Source organism: Phocoena sinus, chromosome 8, assembly GCF_008692025.1.
Source record: "Phocoena sinus isolate mPhoSin1 chromosome 8, mPhoSin1.pri, whole genome shotgun sequence".
NCBI lineage: Eukaryota > Metazoa > Chordata > Mammalia > Artiodactyla > Phocoenidae > Phocoena > Phocoena sinus.
Window position 1 is genome coordinate 13,038,560 of NC_045770.1, and position 19,398 is coordinate 13,057,957.

General features: G+C 57.5%; 1 protein-coding gene across 2 annotated transcripts in view; it reads left to right on the top strand.

Annotated features, from left to right (window-relative positions):
- The first annotated feature begins 1,245 nt into the window (after positions 1 to 1,245).
- Positions 1,246 to 19,398, top strand: part of NECTIN1 (nectin cell adhesion molecule 1) — a 90,218-nt gene continuing 72,065 nt past the window's right edge. For both annotated transcript variants that reach the window (XM_032641583.1, XM_032641582.1), the window contains exon 1: positions 1,246 to 1,328. In XM_032641583.1, coding sequence (XP_032497474.1) covers positions 1,250 to 1,328 — 79 coding nt within the window. In that variant the 5' untranslated portion in view covers positions 1,246 to 1,249. The remainder of the gene's footprint in view (positions 1,329 to 19,398) is intronic.

The window sequence follows — 19,398 nt, forward strand, 5'->3', positions numbered from 1 at the left end:
GTTCAGGTGATGCAGAGAAGCAGGAGCTACTGGGTTCTAATCCGAACCCTGCCACTTTCTGCTCATGCCCCTGGGCGAGCCGCCTTGCCCTTCTTTGGGCCTTTGTTTCCTCATCTGTAAAGTAGGGCCAGGGTTGGAGGAGAGGGCCTGGAGAAGACCTTTCGCCTCGGACACTGCTGGACCCCGGTTTCTCCGTACTGCACTCCCGCTCCTCCACAGCCCCGCCTCCACCCCGTCCTAACTCCACCCCCACCGAGCGGCTTCTCCCCTGACGCCGGCCGCTAGGGGTCACTGCCTCCCTTTGTCAGCGACGGAGGAGGGCGGCTAGCCCTTCGGCCCTCTCCCCGGCGGAAAGGCGACCGAAGGGGCATCTCCCGAGCAGTGGGCCTGAGCGCGACCCCACGGCCCTTGCTAGGGATCCGCCTCTGCCTGGGGCCGGAAGGTGTGCGCGGCGGGGCGGAGGCCGGGGCCGAGCGCGGGCTGCGCGTGGGAGCCAGGAGGGGGTTAACGCTAACCCCTCCCCTTCGGGCTGACATCACGGGGAGAGCGGCTGAGAGGCTGGAGCTCGGCGAGTGAGAGAAAGAGAGGGAGAGGAGCGAGCGCGGCTCGACTCGGTGCCCGGGCAGCTCCACATTGTTGCGGATCGCCGGGACCCGGCAGAGCGAGCAGCTGCGGCGCTGCGGGGACGCGGCGCCCCGGATCGCTCTCCTCGCCTGGAGCCGCACCGCCCGATCGGCTGGGCCGCCGAGCCGCGCGCCCTCCGCCTGGGCCCCGAGCCCACCGCGCCGCCCGCCCGCCGCCCTCGCTCGTCCCGCCGCCCTCGGAGGACGGCCGCCCATGGACGCCTTCAAGTTGGAGCCGAGCGGGAGGGTGTGAGCGCGCCGGGGGCCGGGAGCCCGCGCCGGGCAGCCGGGCGCGCCGGGGGTGGGTCCCTCTCCCCAGCCCGGCTCTGCGTGGAAGAAGAGGGCGGGGACCGGCGCGGGGAGGAGAGCGGAGGAGGAGAAGGGGGCATGACTCGTGCAACTTGCGGCGGGCATCTGCCGAGCCTCTGAGCCGGCGGCCGCCCGGGGCCCGGATTGCGTCCGCGCCGATCCCACCCAGCCCACCCCGCCCCGGCCGACGGCTGAGGCTGACCTGGATCTTCAGAGCGCCCGCCGGCCTGCAGGGATCGCCTTCGTCTTCCGGGCTGCTTTCTGGAGCGCGAGGAGCGCTCTCCTCGCGGCCCCTCTCGCCGGACCCCCGGCCCCCGATGGCTCGGATGGGGCTTGCGGGCGCCGCTGGACTCTGGTGGGGACTCGCTCTCGGCTTGACCGCCTTCTTCCTCCCAGGTAAGCACGTTCCGCCTCTGCCTTTCCCTTCCACACACCCTCCCCCAATCCAGTGCCTCCACCGGGGCTGGGAGCTGGATGGAAGGCACGTCTGGGTTGTAGGGAGTGAAAGGAGCCAGAAAAGTTGGGTCACGGCTTAGGTAAGGGGGTAACGGGTGGCACGGCGGAGAAAGAGAGGTTGAGCAGTTGAACAGCCTGCCCTGCAGGGAAGCAGTAGGATGCACGTCTCTGTGTAGCAAGAAAGCACTTTCTCCGCGCAGTTTTTCACACAAAAATAATAATATGTAATAGCGTTCTATTTATTCAATAACCAGCTCTCAGCTCCGGAAGCAGTTTGCAAACACTTCATGTTACATAAATGCAAAATAATCACCGTAATCACCGTCTCGGGGTACGAGACAACAGCCCCAGGGGGAGGGCGTCAGTCTCGGATCTGGTGGGCTGCAGGGCTTGGCGGATAGCAGGGGGGCTTCGTTTCTTCTACCAGACCCTTTGCCAGATGGTTTCGGGCGCTGCCGCACCGCGTCGCCCCACCACCGACGCGGAGAGCCCGCTCCTGCGGCAGGGCTCACCTGCGGCTCCTTTACCCGGAGGCTGAGGCCCTGGCGGCGCGAGATCGCAACCTCCCCGCCTTGCGCAGGGCTGGGCTTCGCCTCGGAACTGCAATCGCAGTTTGGGGGGGCTCTCCCCGCAGGAGGCACCTCGGGCTTCGTGCCAGCCAGGTAGCTGCATGACCCACTTTCCCGAGGGTGCCCCGCGTGTCCTTCCTTGAGATGCTGGCGGCCGAGGGGTTAACGCGACGCCCGACCCCGGGGGTGGCCCGCGGTGGCCCCTCTGACGGATGGGGTGGGGGCGGAGGCTGGGACTGGCCCGGGCGTTTTGTGCTGGGGAATGAACTGGAAAATGCGTTTAGGAGGCAAATCCGACCGAGTCCCCTCGCCTGGTTTTAACCCTTTGTGTCCCTGGGGAAGCTGCCTGGCTCCCACGGTGGCTGGGGACACCGCGCGCCAGTCGGGGCTGGCGGGTGGAGTGGGGGAGGGGTTTGGGGGAGTTCCTCCAGGCTTCGTGAAGGAAACCTGAGACTACCTCCCGCGCTAGCTAGATGGGGGGCTTGGGAAGGAGGCTGGGCAGAGTGGGGGCTTGGCTGAAGCACGTGGCCCCGGCCTTAGGTGGCAAAATAAGGGGTCGAAGTACAGAGAAACCGGCTCCGCGTGGGGCGAGAATGTTGGGTCTCGGCTGTGCCTGCAGCTCCGTGGAGGAGGTACGTGCGGTGTTGCAGACTCGGAGGGCTGTCTGTTATCTGAGGGCCAGCCACGTTGTGTGTTTTGCGGGGCTGGCCTGCACTTCTGGGAGGGAGGAACCTGGCCGCGTTCACTTTTGTACCCCGTCCGCCACCAGCTCACTGCCAGGGCTCCGAAAATGCCTCGGAGTGGCCGATGGCGGAGAAAATGGTTTGTGAAAGTCCGCACCACGGTGCCCCCGGCCCTGCAGCCTGGGGGGCGCTGCCCTGCTAGGTGTGCGGGGTAAGGGTAAGTTCCTGGGCACACAGGTGTCATTGCCCATTTCAAAGCGGCATGGTTGAGTCCCTCCACGCAGCAGGGTGGCGGTGAGAATAAGAAGTCTTTATCTTTCCCTGGACCTCCTGGGAAGCCAGCAAGAGATGCTAGAAGCTCAGGCTCTAGCACTTGTCCGACACCGGGGTTTGGGCTTCCGGGAACCCTTCAATCCCATATTACCCACACCCAGTACCCAGCAAAAGGACAGCTTTCCTGAGGCCTGTGTGGACCAGCATACTAGGGGTTAACCTAATCCTGGGTCAGACAAAGAGCGGGAAGGCTTGGGGAGGGGACGTTCACTGCCCCCCCCCACTCTCCCCTCCTTTTGTTACTCTCTTACCCAGCTTTGTGGTGCTGTGCTTGGTAGTTCATTCCTTCTTTGGGGGGCTGGAGGCCTGCCCTGCTTCCTCCCACTCAGGAAGTGGGGGCAGGGAGGTGACACTGTCACCTGGCTCAAGTGTAGACACTCCTCCCACCAAAAATCCAGGTTGAGGGGGTGGGACGCAGAGAAGGAGCCACACAGCTCAGACAGGCAGCTCATAAGCCTCTTTGATGGATCGTAATTGTCATGACTGGGTAGCGTCAGTCAGCGGGGCAGCCAGAGTTCCCCGACCCGAGAGCCTCCTTTACCCGGTGCCTGTGGCCCTGGTGCCTCTGTGAGGGGAGGATGGTGGATGTGGTAGTGTCCACACGACACCTGGACAGAGGCTGGTGGGCCCAGAAGTTGCCCTCCCACACCCCGTTTACCATCACCCTCAGGCACCCTCCTGATTGCCCGCCGCTGCTTCTCTCTGGGGGATGCTCCTTTCTGGGTTCTCCGAGGCTATGGCAGGGGGCGTGGAGGGTGGAGGAGAGGAGCCTGGTGGCGGGGGAGCCCCCCCCCCGGGCTGCGTGTGGTGGCCCACGGACTTCAAAACACTCCAAATCCGGCTCTTGATGTGTAAGCACAGAAGTATATTTTCAACAACACAGACTTTACCGGGCAGGGTGGTGAAGCCCCACAAGCCTCTGAGATGAATCTGTTCACTCAGAGGACAGGGCTGCATCCCAGAGGGACAGGAGGAGCCCGGGAGAGGAAGCAGAGAACCTGTCTTAGAAGCAGGTGCACTGAGCTGGTGTCCCACCTACACCACACCCTCCCTAATTGGCTTCCCCAAACCTTTTGTCTGGAAAGAGAACACACGCCCCAGGTGTCACGCACACCCTCGGAAGACCTGTCGGGGCCACAGCACCCCCTTCTCTGCAGCCTATGCAGAGCTCGCTGTCATGGTGGTTTCCTTCGAAACCTGGGGTGTCAGGACTGTTGGGATATTCTCCTCTCTCCCCATCGCTCACAGACAGTGGTGTGCTCTGGCTTGCTGGGCAGGACGTTATGGCAAAACCAATCCTGCTGGTCTGGGGTTTGCAGTGCCGGTAAGCAGGAATCCCAGCGCCCATTTCGGAGGCAGCGCTGTGGAATGTCTCAGACTCAGATTCAAGGCCGAATAGTCAAGGCTGGAAGGGAGGAGGAGATATGGCAGAGCCTGGGCCCGGCACCCTGGGCTGAGTGGTCTAGAAAGTGTCTCTGAGCCTGACTCTCTGTGTTTACGGGACAGGCCGCCCCTTGTCGCCTGATACTGGCCTAGACTCTGATATCCATTCCCTTCTCGGCTGCTCAGCTTTGCACAATGAATCCACCTCGTTGGCCTGACCCGGGACCCAGTTGTACACTGCCAGGATGGTCTCCGGCCAGAACCCTAGTGCTGACGGCTGAGCAAGTGGGCCAGGCTGGGGAGGGTGGGGGCCAGGGGGTCAGCCCCAGTCGCTGTGCCTATGATACTGCCATTGTTTAGCAGCTGACTAATGTTCATTGTTCAGCGCAAACAGAAAATACCCAAGGGAGGTGTGAATATACCTTCAATTTTCCTGATTGTATCTTTCCTGGTTAACCTGGTAAACTGAATGCCTCCTGCCTGCTGGGGGAGACAGTGAGGGTGTCTGTATATTCACCTGTTATGCTGATTTTTTTTTTTTTAACTTTGAATGTTAGCCAGTGAGCCAGGCTAGAACGGACATTAGCCAGCTATGGGGCTTAGGCTGTAACATTTTTGACAATCTGCCTATGGCCTCACCTTCAGTATAGAGTGCGTGCACACACACGTGTGCAAGACTGTGTGCGTGTGTTGGTCACCTACAATTTACTGTGTACATGCAGACCCATGGGGACTAGGACAAGGAGGTGTGTGCGCTGGGATCTATGGGTCACCATGGTGCAGGGGCCGTAACTATACATCAAATATATATTCACATGCAATTGATTTCTTGTGGCTTTCCAACTAGGATTTTGTGAGTGGCCGTGAGCCTTGGTAACGCCTGTGTTTATGTCAGAGTGTCAGTGAGGGTGACTTTGGAGGAGACCTGAGATTTGCCCTTAGCCAGTTCCTTCCAAGATGAGCTGTCATATCCTTTGGGCTTGGGAAGCCTGGACACTGCCTTAGTTTTCTGCTCTGCCCTTGGCCTTAGACTGGGCCACTGCATCCTCACCGGGAGATGCTCACCTGGAGAGACTTTCCGCTGCTTCTCAGGATTTCTGAACGGCTGGCAGGGGCCACAAGAAATAGAGTTTCAGCTACTATTTTGGCATCTTTGCTTCCTGCATGAATATTTGGGGAAAAGGATCAGCTGGAGAAAGGGGATGTACTCTGGGCATTTAAAAAGGAGCTCTTGAGTCGTGGGCTGTGAAAAGCCCTGCTGAACCATATGTGTGCCCAGGTTGGCAACATACAGGTACCTGGAAGCATCTCAGTTCATTCAGCAGAAAGCAGGAGCCCCCTTGTTGAAAAGGCAAGCGGGGATGAGGGGCAAGGAGTGGGGAAGAGGCCAGTCCTGGGATCCCAGGACCCTGTGCCCGAGTCCAGCTGGTAAATGTCTCTGCCCCATGATGCCCGCCCCTCTCCATAGAGACCAGGTCTGCGGAGCCAGCAGCAGATGTGCTGGCTGGGGCAGGAGGTAACTTAAGATCTGAGCAGGGATCACCTTGCACAGGGAAAGCCCTGAGCTGGAGATAACACCCCTTAGCCCGGTTAACCCTTTAAGCTCTGGATTCTCTTGTGCTGTTTGGAGCTGGGAAATGGGGAGAGGGAAAAGATAGGAGAAAACACATCAAACCTAATATCTGAACACTGACAGGGAGAGATGAACTCAGTGCAACAGGAGAGACCCAAGAAGGACACAAAGAAGGTCTTCCTGACAGCAGACTGTAGGCTCTTCAGGGCAATGGATAAACCCAAGGTTTATTCTGGGGTAGCGGAGGGGCAATGCTTATGTATTCTCAGGGACTCATGAGATCTGTGCCTTTCACAGTCTTCTGGGGTAGAGTAGCAGTGGTCCCAGGCCCCAGTCAAGAGGGAGCAGCAGATAGCTCAGTTCCTCTTCCCACAACCCGGAGATCACCCCATCTTGGCCACCCAGCAGAGTGAGAGAGCAAAGCAAGGCCAGCTGGACTGGATTTGAATCCCATCTCCACCAATTGCCAGTTGAGTGGACTTGGTTAAGTTGCTTTGTAGGCCTCAGTTTTCCCATCCGTAAAATGGGTTTCTGCTAATACAGCTTTCAAAGAGGTTTGTGAAGATTAGATCGACAGTAATGTATGAAAAGTGCTTAGCGCATTGCCAGGCATGTGATAAATGTTCAGCAGTGGTAGCTGCTCTTATTCCCTACACCTTTCCTCTGAGTGGTCCTGGCCCCCACTGTGTCTGCCAGCTGGGCAGTGCCAACTTCACAGTCCCTTGAGAAAGAACCACTCAGCTGCCTGCCCACTGCTGACCTCTCTTCCCCACATGGAAATGATGGCAAAGGCTGCAGCAGCCCTGGGGGACTCAGGTGGCCTGGTTGGCTGCAGGCACCTACCTGAGCCCAGCCCTGGTGGTCATGTATGGCACGATCAGCAGGTGCTGTGCACCTTTGTTCTGCAGCCTGTCACGGAGCGCTCTCCCCTGCACCTGCCTCACTCCCTGTCTGGGGCCCAGCTGGGCACCATGGCCCATCTGGAGTGCTGGCTGGGGCAGCAGCCTGAGGCTGGCATGGAGGGCCTGGGACTCAGCCCCTGCAAACTTCCACACTTGGGAGAAGAGTGGGCCACAGGACCCTTTCCCAGCAGTCCACGGTACCGGCTCTTCAGGCAAGATGGTACAGTCCGAGAGGTAGAGACTCTGTCCTGGGGTCATGCCCTTCTCACTGGCAGAAAGTCCTTTTGGTTTCTCCAGCTGAAGGCTCAGTCCTTTCACCAATAATAATAAAGATGTTTGCGACAGTCTTTTCAGTTCATAGTTTCAGCTGATCCTCTCAGTGACCCCATGTGAAGGGTATCAGTAGCTCTCCCATTTTACAGATGAGAAAAGTGAGGTGTAGGTTTAGTACCTTGCTGACCGTTTCATGCCAGTGTAGCCAAATTAGATTTCAAGGCTTCTGACTCCAAATTCAGTAGATGAGGAAGATGAGATGGGCTGGGCTGGACAGATGCGGAAGAGGCTGAGCCAGGCCACGAGAGAATGTGTCCGGTGAGGCGGTCATTCACTTCGCCAGCAACCACCAGCTTACACTCTCCCCGACGACAAGCAGAGCATGGCGGCTCCCTGGAGAAATGAGGGATAAGTTAAGGATCTAGGTTGGAGAGTGGCCCAGCCGGAGCTGACCAGAGAGCCCAGGTTGGCACAGAGCACAAGATGCCCAACAACAGAACAGCTTGGGGGAGGGGGCATGTCAAGGGGAGCACGTCCTTTCAGATGCTAGAGCACCACTCCCGGGGATCCGACCTGAGATGTGGGCACGGCCCCTGAGGTGTAAGCGCAGAGCCTCCGGGCACAGGCAGGCACACAGCCAGCGTGTGGGCCTGGCCCGGGGCAGAGCGGTGCTCAGACAGCATTGTGGACTTGACTGGAACAGTGGAGGGGGTGGGGCGGGGATTTGGTAGGCAGAGTCGATTCCCTCTCCTAGGCTATCCCCCACCCCTCTCTGGTCCACGCAGACCCCAATTTCATTCCCAGTTTATGAGGAGTCCCATTACCAAGCCACAGACAATAAAACCCGCCTGGCCACTCTGGCCCGGATCTCATTAGAGGACATTAGTTCCGCTGGCTTGGTGGCTCCGTTGGGACACAGCTGCAGGCGTGGCCCAGGCAGCAAAACAGGCCAATGACCATGGGCACAAGCATGTCCCATTGGGAGTTCGAGTTTGATCTGTGGGCCTAAGCAGGGTCCTCCTTCCCCACCCGCACCCTCTCATTCCTGGAATGCACGTTCCCCAAAGCTGGGAACATGGAGTCCCTCCTGCCCACTTGGACCCTCAGTTCTGCTCCCCACCTTAAGGAGGCAAGGACACAGCTCCCTCCAGGGCTACGCATAGGAGTCCGCCTTCTCTGAGAAGCTCAGCAGATCATTTTCATTCCATAGAAGAGGGCACAGGGAACAGCACGCCCACCCCCACACACAGATCTGAGAGACACGTCCTAGCAGCAGAGGTGGAGTCTGGAGCCTTCCACACGGCCTTGGCCTGAATCTTAGCCCATCTTTCTGTCCAAAAGGTGGGGGTAGAGACCTGGAGACCCCATGTGAGAAGCGTTTTTCATTCCCTATAGATGCAGTGTCACCAGCTGACAGCCTCCACAGGGGCTTCCTGGCCCCTCTCCTCTCCCCAACGTGGAGTGACTTGCCCACAGTCGCTGTGATGGAGCCCTGGTTCCATCTTGGGGTTCTTCCCACCAGAGACGGGATTCTTTCTTTCTTAGCAGATTCTGGTGTCTGTTGACAGCCAGCCCCTCTGCCTGTGCCCTCCCCCTCTGCTTTATCTTTCTTCCCCCGCAGACCAGCCAGTCACCACCATACCACCAGGGCTCAGTGAACGTAGCCATGAAAAACAAGACGAGGGCAAAGAAAACCGTGCCCCTTCTTGGAGCCTCAGTCTTGTAGAGGAAAGAGAGTGCCAGGCCGGAGTAATTGGTTCTTAGCGCACACGGGCTCACTTGGTGTGCTCCACGCGGGGGTCACACAGGCCAGCCCACACTTCAGCACGTGAGCGCCCGCCAAATCAGTCAGCGGAGGTGGGAGCGCCAAGCTGTTTGGGAAGACATCGGCAAGTCAGTCCTGCTCTGGAGAAACGGGGGCTGGAGATCTATGCCAGCCCCTGATGCTCCCCTGTAAGGCCCTGCAGCTTGTCTGGAATTCGAGCCCTAAGTGGGATTGGTGGGCTGACTCCATGGGCTCCATTCCCTGACCCCTGAGCAGCACCCCAGGTATCCCCTCCGTCACTCCTGGTCTCTCCTGGGCAAATGCTGTCAGCTGCTGGGACAAAGGAAGTAGACGAGGTGCCTCAGAGCCGAGCCAGCCTTGCCGCCACTTGACCCACTTGACGTGGATCCCACTGCAGGAGGGGCTGGTGGCAGTGTCCTCATTCGGGGACTCCTGCAGCAGCCCCTGGCTCACCTCCATCCCCAGCTCCTGGCTCTCTGGCTCCAAACTGCCTACACTGCTTCTTGGATGAATATACCTAAAACGTGCCTGAGAAGGATACTCACAAGCCCAGAAGCATTTGATGGCTGCCCCCTCTCTGGCTCAGCTCGCACCACCTCTCCGGGCATGGCAGGCCCAGCCAGCCACACACCTCATGCTTTCCCACCTCAGTGCCTTTACACGTGCCGTTCCCCCCAAATCGCCCTTATTTCCCATATCCAAAAACTGAGGTCGAGCGCTACTTTTTTTTTGTGGTACGCGGGCCTCTCACCGTCGTGGCCTCTCCCGTTGCGGAGCACAGGCTCCGGACGCGCAGGCTCAGCGGCCATGGCTCACGGGCCCAGCCGCTCCGCGGCACGTGGGATCCTCCCGGACCGGGACACGAACCCGCGTCCCCTGCGTCGGCAGGCGGACTCTCAACCACTGCGCCACCAGAGAAGCCCCGAGCGCTACTTTTATCATGAAGCCCCCAGCTGGAGATAACCTCTCTCACTCAAAGCCCCCACCTCCCGTCCCCAGCACCTCATCCATGCCACCCATGGCAATAACCACTCTGCATCTTGCTATAGTTATTTGGGCCTGGGATTTATCTTCATAAGACGGAGAGCTCCAAAAGGACAGGGCCCGTTGTTGATAGAGCTTGGAATCCCTAGGGCCTTGCACAGGGTTGGCCACACCATGGGCTATCTGATAGCACTGTAGTAGGTGGATAGATCATTGCATAGTACATGCTAAGTGGATATGTCGTTGCTTCTTTGGACAGTGATGATGATAACAATAACAGCAAACGGTTATCAAGAGTTTTTGGACACTCGGACACTGTTGTAAACATCTTACGTGTAATAACTTATTTGGTCTTCATAACAATACCTCCTTCTTGTGGAGGATCCCTCCCCCCGTCTTTACCTTATGAACAGAGGAGACCTGAGCAGAGGTTAGGTAACTCACCTCTGGTCACATAGCTAGTAAGTGGCAGAGGCAGGATTCAGACCGAGGAAATCAGGTCCAGTGTGCAGGATCCTACCACTTGGCTAAGCGGCCTCTCTTCCGGGTGATGGAAGAAGACAGCTTACTAAGCCTGGAGTAACACGGGACCTTGCCTCAAGAATGCCCATCCCCCGGGCTTCCCTGGTGGCGCAGTGGTTGGGAGTCCGCCTGCCGATGCAGGGGACACGGGTTCGTGCCCCGGTCCGGAAGATCCCACGTGCCGCGGAGCAGCTGGGCCCGTGAGCCACGGCCGCTGAGCCTGCGCGTCCGGAGGCTGTGCTCCGCAACGGGAGAGGCCACGGCAGTGAGAGGCCCGCGTACCGCAAAAAAAAAAAAAAAAAAAAGAATGCCCATCCCCGCTGCATAGCATCTTATAGCCTACCCTCCTGCTCCGTTTGATGGTGCAGGAATGACCTGGGGCCTCCCTGGAGCACTGGGGAGTCATTAGTGCTTATCAGCAGGGAGCTTCGGCTGTGGTCACTACTTATCCTTCGGATGCCTTACAAGTACTAAAACTACAGTTACATTCCTGGCGTATCCTGCCACGTCACCGTTGTGTCTCGGGAGTATTAATGCGCCTGTGCTAGAGGGAAATGTCTTGCCATTATTGCTCTTTCATCCCCTGAGCCTTTGAGCGTCACTGATGCCGTTTGGGGGCCTCCCACCATGTTTCACTGTGAGACTAGAGGCAGGTGTAATAGCTCCTCTCAGAGAATCTGCCTGGAACTGCCACCAGCAGGTGTTCCCAGGCTGGCCCCAGATCCTGGGTGGGTCCACAGCTCAGCAAACTGATCCTATGCCAGGGCCTGTCCTAAGCTTCCGGAAGGTTCCCATCTCTCTTGCCCTCACCCAGAGATCCCAAAAGATGGCAAGGCAGGTGGCCCCTACCTGGGGAGAGGGGCAGGGAGAGGATTTAGGGTGTTCACATGTGCCAGCTGCTTTGATCTCCTGGGATGAAAGGGCCTGGTGCTTCCTGTACCACAGGCAGGTTCAAGACAGGGAGCCGGGGACAGAGGCATTGGCCGCCTTGCAGCTGAGGTATCGAACTGTCCCGAGAAGGAGGATCGTGGGAGCGGAAAAATCAAAACCCTTTCCCAGTGTTGTGGTCACGGACCAAGAGTGGACTCCAGATGGCTCACGTGTGATCGTCCTCTCGAGGGTCACCTGGGGCCAGTGCTCCTCCAGCACTCCCTGACCCTGCAGATTACCACGGGTGCTCAGGCCTCACAAACTCCCTTGCTTAATTAGGAAGGTAACTCAGCTGCAAGACAGTCATCTGATATGTTTCGACGCCAAAGAGAAATTCCTCCTAGACCCTCTGCTGTTCTAGATTATCCATGCTCCGTTAGTTTGAGTTACGGTGCAACTTCTGTGGCCCAGACGCAGGCCAGAGCTATGCGATCGGTTCCTGGAGCTGGAATCCTCCCGGCACCCGGGAAGTACTTGGAAGCATAGGAGGAAGGAGGGCTTAAGACCCATCTGCCCTCCATGCAAACCTAAGGATTGCCTTGTCAGCACAAAGGAGCCAGCTCTGCCCAGAGCCTGCCCGCCCCGGGGCCTGTGATGCCCACGGGCGCTTTTGAGTCAAGCCACTTTCGTGCCTTCTAGGCCAGGCCTCCTTTGAGGGTTCTAAGTCAATGGCAGAAGCTTCTACAGTGGCTTCTGGGTAAAACTTGGAGCAGAGGCAGGGACGGGCTTCTCCTTGAGTGTGAATAAGATCGGAGTGGAGCAGCCACACTGCACTGGATTATTTTATTATGATTGCCCACCTCCCCCGTCCCCAAACCATCCTGATCTCATTGGCCTAGATTGCTGCATATCTCAGAATGATGGATGGGCTGCCTCTCCCTTCCCAGGCCGGGTGGCCGGCCCTGCTACCGAGACACCTCCTCCCCAGCCCCTTCCCAGATTTATTCCCTGTGTTTACGGTGCCCAGAGAGTAATCAGTGTCCTGGGCCGGCTGCGCACTCTGATTATCTCTGCTCGGTTGATGGATGAGCCTTTGGGGAACTTAGATGACAACCCCCTGCCCCTGTTCCCCTGTGCCCTCCCCTGCCTGGGCCTCAGCACCCTTCCCAACCTTCGACGCCTCCCAGGAGTCAGATAACGGGCCTCTGGGCTGGAACCGAAGGAGCGGGCAGTCGTGGAGGAGGAGAGGTGACGGTCTTTGGCCCCCCCACCTCTCAGCACTGCTGTGGGGTAACTGGAAAGGGTCTCTGTGGCTCCCCCTTCCCTCCAGGGAGCCTGGGACAGCGGGCAGACAGTGCCACCAGCTAGCTTCTCTGCAAGTCAGCCCCCCCCCCCCCCACACACACACAGCCCAGCCTTGCTCAGAAGCACCCTTCCCAGAAAACAGCTCCATTATCCTCTCCCATCTCCCATCACTCCATTACTCCTACCCCCTCGGCCCTTGTGTACACAGTTTGCAGTGTAATGATAATTTGTGCTGGTTTATGTGTTTCTTTACAAGTGTTTTTACGTCCTCTGTGTGTGGATGAGAGAGGTTTATGGTTTGTGTGTGTATGTGTGTGCCCATGCATGAGGTCACGTGCTCTGTGTGTGTGTCTGCTCCTGATCAGACTCTGATTGCCATCTTCTCCCCCACGGAGGTGGGGGGCTCTCACCCAGCTCCCTGCGGGGAGGGCAGAGTCTGGATCCTGGGGGATGAGGGGAAGAGTAGGGAGAGGTAGGCAATCAAAGATGATGGCTGTCGAGGCAGGGTCTGCACTGTCCCCCAGCCACCAGGCAGAGAATGCAGAAGGTCAATCTTAGATAACTGTTTTGTCTATAGGATCACAAACAACTGGTTTGACTATATTTCTCCCAGCAAACTGATTGAACCCACTGTTTGTTTTGGAGCCAAGCGGTCTCTGCCTTTTATTACTTACATGTGGCCGTGTATATACCTATGTCTTGTCTTCTCCAGACTTGAGTTCCCATCACTGGAAAATGGGGATGTGATACCGGGAGGTTTAGAAGTGGTAAAGAATGCATGTGGCCACGTGGTGTGATTAGCACGGGGCCTGGTACAGAGCGAGTCTTCACACCACTTGGCTGTTATTAGCTACTGCCCGCCTGCGGACCCCGGGTCTAGAGAAAGGTCACTTCCCAGGGGCTGGGAAGCCAGGCCCAGGAGCCCTCCCAGCAGTTCATGACCCGCTGGGTGGGGTATCCCTCAGCGGGACTCCTGTGGCCTCTCCATGGTGATGAACTCAGGAAGAGTCAGGCGCTCAGGCCCCTGGTCTCCTGGAAAACCACACCCCTGCCCCGATGGTCACCTGGAAATGTGCCTGGTGACCCTTGGAGCCATCCTGTGTTCCCTTCTTAAAGGGTAGTTAGAAGCAAGAGTTACACGCCCTCGACCAAGGTACCCCAGGTGCAGGAGTCCGGCTGCCCCCAGGGCCCGATGCCAGCCCTTATGGGACTCCCACTGCCCTGGGTGTGTGGCGGGAGAGGGGTGGTAGGCCCATTCCTGCACCCACTCAACCCCATGTGCACTGATGCCTCCAGTACAGCACCAGCCCTCTGACCTCACACACAGCAGGTGACACCTCAGAGTGCCACCTCTGCATGCCTGTAAGACAGTGGCCTGGCTGGGAGATGGAGAGGAGGAGCTGGGGCCTCATGAGGTAATTGCCTAAGCCCATCACTCTCCCTAAACCCTCCCTGCTGGGACATGAAGGGGCGGGGGTTACTATTAAAGGCAGGTTATACATCTGAGCCCACCTGTCCCCTCCCAGCCCCAGGTCTGGGAAGAGCCTCCCAGCCGGGCCCTCAGCTGAGGATACCTCCTGCCCTGCAGGTGAAGTTGGGGAGGACCAGAAGAGTAAGTCGCAGAACCCTAGAGTCTCAGGGTTGGAAGGGGAGTCAAATAATGTAACACCCATTCGCTTCTTAAAACCCCCCAACCACATCTCTACCTGTTGGTTGATCATCCAGCTTCAGCATGAATACCTGCAGTGATGGGGAACTCACCACCCTACATGGAAGCCCATACAGCTTTAACTGCCCCAAATTCTCCCTTGTACTGAGCTGGAGTCTGTATCCCTGAAGCTCCCACCTCTTAGTCCTGTTTCTACCCCCTTGGAATCCTGTAGAACACATCTGATTTTGCACATGCGGGTCCTCCAGGCATTTAAAGATGGCCTCTGGCACCCGGAGTCTTCTCTCCCATGAACTCAGCCAGCCAAGTCTGATACCCCCTCCTTCTCAGATGCTTTCCTGGGAACCAAGTTGTCTAGGTCCCCGGTAACAGGTGTGATGCTCCAAACGCCGGCTGACTGGCCCAGGGATTTCAGCCTAGGCGTCCCCAGCTGCGACCACTGTCCCAGGGGCCAGGAGGAGGGAGTGGGTTAGCTGCCTTCACCCTTCCCCACCTCCACCTCACCTCTTCCCACCCCCTGTTTTCCTTTGGATTAACAATAAATTGCAGTGAAAGATCCGTTTATCTCCAGTGGGAATTAAGGAATTAAGCTGGTGAGGGGCCTGAGAGAGGGAGCATATTGCAGAGATCCAGGGCATAGAGGACAGTGGGGAGGGCGGGGGACCCTCTGCCTGCAGTCACGTCACTGTGAGGGGGTGGGGGCAGCCCCCTAATTCTCCCAGCAGCCTGTGCCCTAACTGGCACAGGTGGGGACCGGTTGGAATGGGTGTGGTCACCGGTGGGAGGCGGTGCCCACAGGGATGCCTCGGGGGGTGGGGGTGGTCTCCTGGCAGCCTCTCCTGTCGCCCCTTGGTGTCTCGTGCCATCGTGCAGTGGCTCTGTGGCATGTCACGGCGCTGGGAGAGCGAGCCACGGCATGTGGCGGGGTGAGGCACCTCACCATCTGACCTTGTGATACACAGACTGTGATACAGATTCTGCAGCCGCAAGTCCGTCCCCCCACCACCACCACCACCGCCGCAGGTAGTTCATCAGTACCGTCCAGGCACTAAAAGCACGTCCCCTCCCCACCCCAGAAGACCCTTGCGGGCTTCTTAGCCGTGGATTCCCGTGGCCATTGGTGAAATGAGTCTTTGGCCCCTGGAGAGTCTGGCCTTCTCTTTATCCTGAGGGTAAACCAGAAGCCTCCTTCCTGAACCCCAGAGGAGGTTAGTCAGGCTCCGGCCCCCAACGCGTCTCCACACGCCTGAGCCCCAGCACCCTGCCCCCCACACCCAGGAGGCGTGGCTTGGAGCCCCCTCTGCCCTGTCCCGCAAGCTCGCTGCTCCTTGCCAACTCCCCACCCCACCCAGCCTCAGACGGTGGTCCCCTTGCCAAACCTGCCAAACCCTGAGGCTGAGCAGGGAGAGATAAGGAGCTGAGCTACGCTTGGAGGGAGGGGGCGGGGAGGGGAGCAGTGAAGAGGGGATGGCTCCTCCCTTGGCCGCCTCTGGGTCACCCAGACACGCCCCCATATAATATTTTCTATCGCTGCCATCCCTCTGTCTCCTGACACCCCACCAGGGTGGGGAGAAGGAGTCGATATTCAATGGTAGCAGCCACCGGGAAGGGCGGGATAAGATAAAGAGCGAGGCGGGGCTGGGGACAATCTGTGGTGGGTGGGGCGGAGGTGGGGCAGCCTCCAGAGCGGGGCTGGGGAGTTCCAGAGGTGCTCGGGATTCAACACTGGTGTAGGGGTGAAGGCGCAAAGTGGGCCCTCAAGTCCAGGAGTCTAGCTGGTTAATAATTAGTAACTCTGGTTAGTAAATCATTAGTGTTTTCTCCCCAATTTCAGCTCCCCCACCTCCAGCCCTGGAGAGCCTTCTAGGCTCTGCCCTCCCCCTCTCCCAGCTGCTTTCTGGTCTCTAGAGCCAGCATGGTGTGTAATCTCCAAGAGTAATTAGTGACCTGCAGGCCTGCTCCCACAGGCTCTTTGGATGCACCTAGATATTGCCTGCTGGGAGGGCAGACCCTTTGACCAGCCCAGAGAGCATCTCAGCACTCACTCTCCTTGGCTCCCACTGACTGATTTGGTTGGGCCCTTTCTGCTGGCCAGATGGGGTCCTGGGGTGATCCTGTGGGTAACTCTTCCCTAATCCTTTAGGTGAGGTCAGTTAGTCTACAGATGTTCTTTGAGCATCTATTAAGTGCCAGGTATGTCAAGAAAAAGTACTTTAAGCCATTCAAATTGACATTAAAGGCTTTATTCAAAGGCTCATGGCGTGGTGGGGGGCACGTGTCCTTGAGGTTTGGCCTTTGGGTGGCATTTTCATCTGTAACTACTGGAGCACTTCCCATTGGGAGTTGTCCTGGTTTCCACACCTTTTCGTGACTCCTTGGTGCAATCCCGTCCTGGTGGCTATCAGAACAGTTCTTTCTAGAACTGTTTTTGTAAGCCGTGTGGTCAGGGGACGGGGAGGTGGCAAAGGAAGGGCAGAAAAGGGAAAGGAGACAAGGGCTGAAGCGAGGGCACTGGGAGCCTCTCCTGCCTGTTTCTGTCCTTGGCAAGAGCTGGGGCTGAGCCCAGTTGTGATGTACCGTCTGAAAACAGGTGTCCTCCTGCTCTGGGCTCTGGGATTGGCACACAGAGCGGGTCTAGGGAATTACTCAAGTGATTAAAGTCTGCACAGGGCTGCACTGGGCTGCGAAGGAGACACCTGGGCCCTAACCTGGGGGAGGCTTCCTGCGGGGAAGTGGCCTTGATGCTGAGACCTGGAGTCTGAGTGGGAGTGGCTGGGGGAAGCGGCAGAGAATGACCAGGGCAGTCTGAGGGAGGCCGGATGCAGACACACATGAAAGAAGACTAGAGTCTTCTGGAATGTCTTCAGGATGGGGGAGCCGGGAGCCTGTAGCCATGGAGGGGGCTGGGAAGGCTGTGTGGGGAATTTTGGCCTTCGGAGAACAATCCCCTCTATCTGCTCTGTCCAGTTTCAGCCTGACCTGCTCCCCAGACCAGCTGGTCTTAGCACCAGCTAGACAGTCCCGCTTCAGGCCCCACGTACAATCCTCCTCTTCCCGGGACACAGCCCTCGCTGGGTACTCTGCCCATTTCTGTGCTTGGAACCCCAATTTTGCATTCAGTGGAGCTCTGACCAATTCTTCTCCATCCTCTGCATCTGATTTGTTGCCAGTTCTTATTGGTCCCATTTCTGTCAGACCCCCACCCCGTGCCAGTCCCGACACCATCACCCTCTGAGACGTCCGGGGGCCTCTCCCCATTCCTGGGTGGCCTGCACACACTGAGAGCAAGGAGAAGTTGGGGCATGTCATTCTCCTGCTCTGCCTGGAGCCCTCCTGGACTCCCCGGTGCTGCTGTCTTAAACACAGACTCCGTGATCGAGGCCAGGGCTCTAACCCCCGCAGCTAGCACTGCTGACGTCCTGGGCCAAGTGATTCTGTGCATCCCTGGGCCACTTTAGCACCATCCCTGGCCTCTACCAGGTGGATGCCAGTAGCCTCCTCCCACCACCCCCCACCATGTGACAAGAAAAAATGTCTTTACACATTGCTGAACATCCCCTGGGGGCAAAGTTACCCCCAGTTGGGAACCACTGGTCTAGGCTCTTGCTGTAGCCAGAACCTACTTTTCCAAAGATAATCTCCCCCTGCCTGACTTGGGCACATTCAAGTTTGCAGCCAGAGTTAACCGCTCCTGGCTCCTCCACTCCTGCCCCTGGGCCTTGGCTCCAGCTGCTGGCTGAGCCCAAAGCCCCAACATATGAAAATACCTGTGAAATACCTGGTTCCCAAATGGCCCCTTCCCCAGTCTCCTGGTACTATGTTGTCTGGTACTGTCTCGCTTTCCTCCCCTCACCCTAGACGCCGAGGTCTTTGCAGGAGAGGTCTCAGCCTTACAATCTCTGCAGGCTCTAGCTCAGTGCCCTGTACACAGTAGGTGCCCCGTAAATGTACAGTACACCGATGGGAGCTGCTGGCTTGCCCTCCTTCTCAAGCCCAGTAAGCCCTGAGGTTTCCTTCCCCCGCGCACCTCCCTGTTTTCCTGGCAGTTTGTTTAACCCCATAGCCAAGATGCGAAAACTGCTCTGCTTCCCTCTCTCCTGACACCTCCCATACTCACGTCGTGTTGTTTGTGGCAAACGAAAGCATCTTTTTGCCATTTAGTCAACATTTACTAAGTATTTACCTCCCATGCCTTGACCCCTAGGGAGCAGAGGGCTCTGTAGTCACGCGTGGATGTGTGGTTTCCCAGGGTGTGTGTTGGTGCATTGCTAGGCGCAGGTGTTTGTGTCTGACTTAGAAGTTGTGCCATCCACGCCAGGGTTTGTTGGGGGTCTGCTCCTCCACTAGCTACTCCACTGGCTAGGCACCCTGGGCTTGCCCCCTCTACACGCCCTCCCTCACTTTTCATTCCTTTGCTCACGTTGTCCCCTCTGTTTGGTGAGCCCGATTTCACTGCCTGGTAAAGTCCCAGTCATCCTGCAAGGCCCTTTCTTCTCTAACTCCTCTCCCCAAGTTCATCATTTTCTCCCTGGTACCATCATGGCACTTGTGAACATTCCTACTATAGCACGTGATCACGGTATTAGTTCATGGATTCCATGTCCTTAAGCCCGGGACGATATCATCCGTGTGTGTGTGTGTGTGTGTGTGTGTGTGTGTGTGAGTGTGTGTGTGTGTGTGAGTGTGTGTGTGTGTTTATAATCCCTATTTTCAGGCACTTGATAGATTCTTAATACACGTTTATTAAGTAAATTGAAGTAAATGGCTCATTTTCCTAAAGCACTTTCTTTGTACTGTTCTAAGAATGTCTCCGATTAATGACTGCTTAATCATTCTGCACGTGCCCCATGTGTTTCTGTGCCTGCAACTGTGCACATACATGCACGTCTCTATGTATACAGCACTATTCAACTGCATACGTGTGATTGGTTGGACACGCATGCGTGCGTGGGTCTCTGTTTCAGTGTTTCTGTAGATTTAAATGTGGCTCCCCACCAGTGCAGCCCCTCTCCAAGCCCCTCACCTTTGAGAATTGAAGGAGTGAGGGTGAGGGGGACTGGGTGGTGGCTCCCCGCAGGCAGCTTTCTCCAGCCACCTGAGATCTTCCTCCCAGAACTTCCTTCTGACCCCAGCCCATGGTCTGTTGGAAGTGACCAAG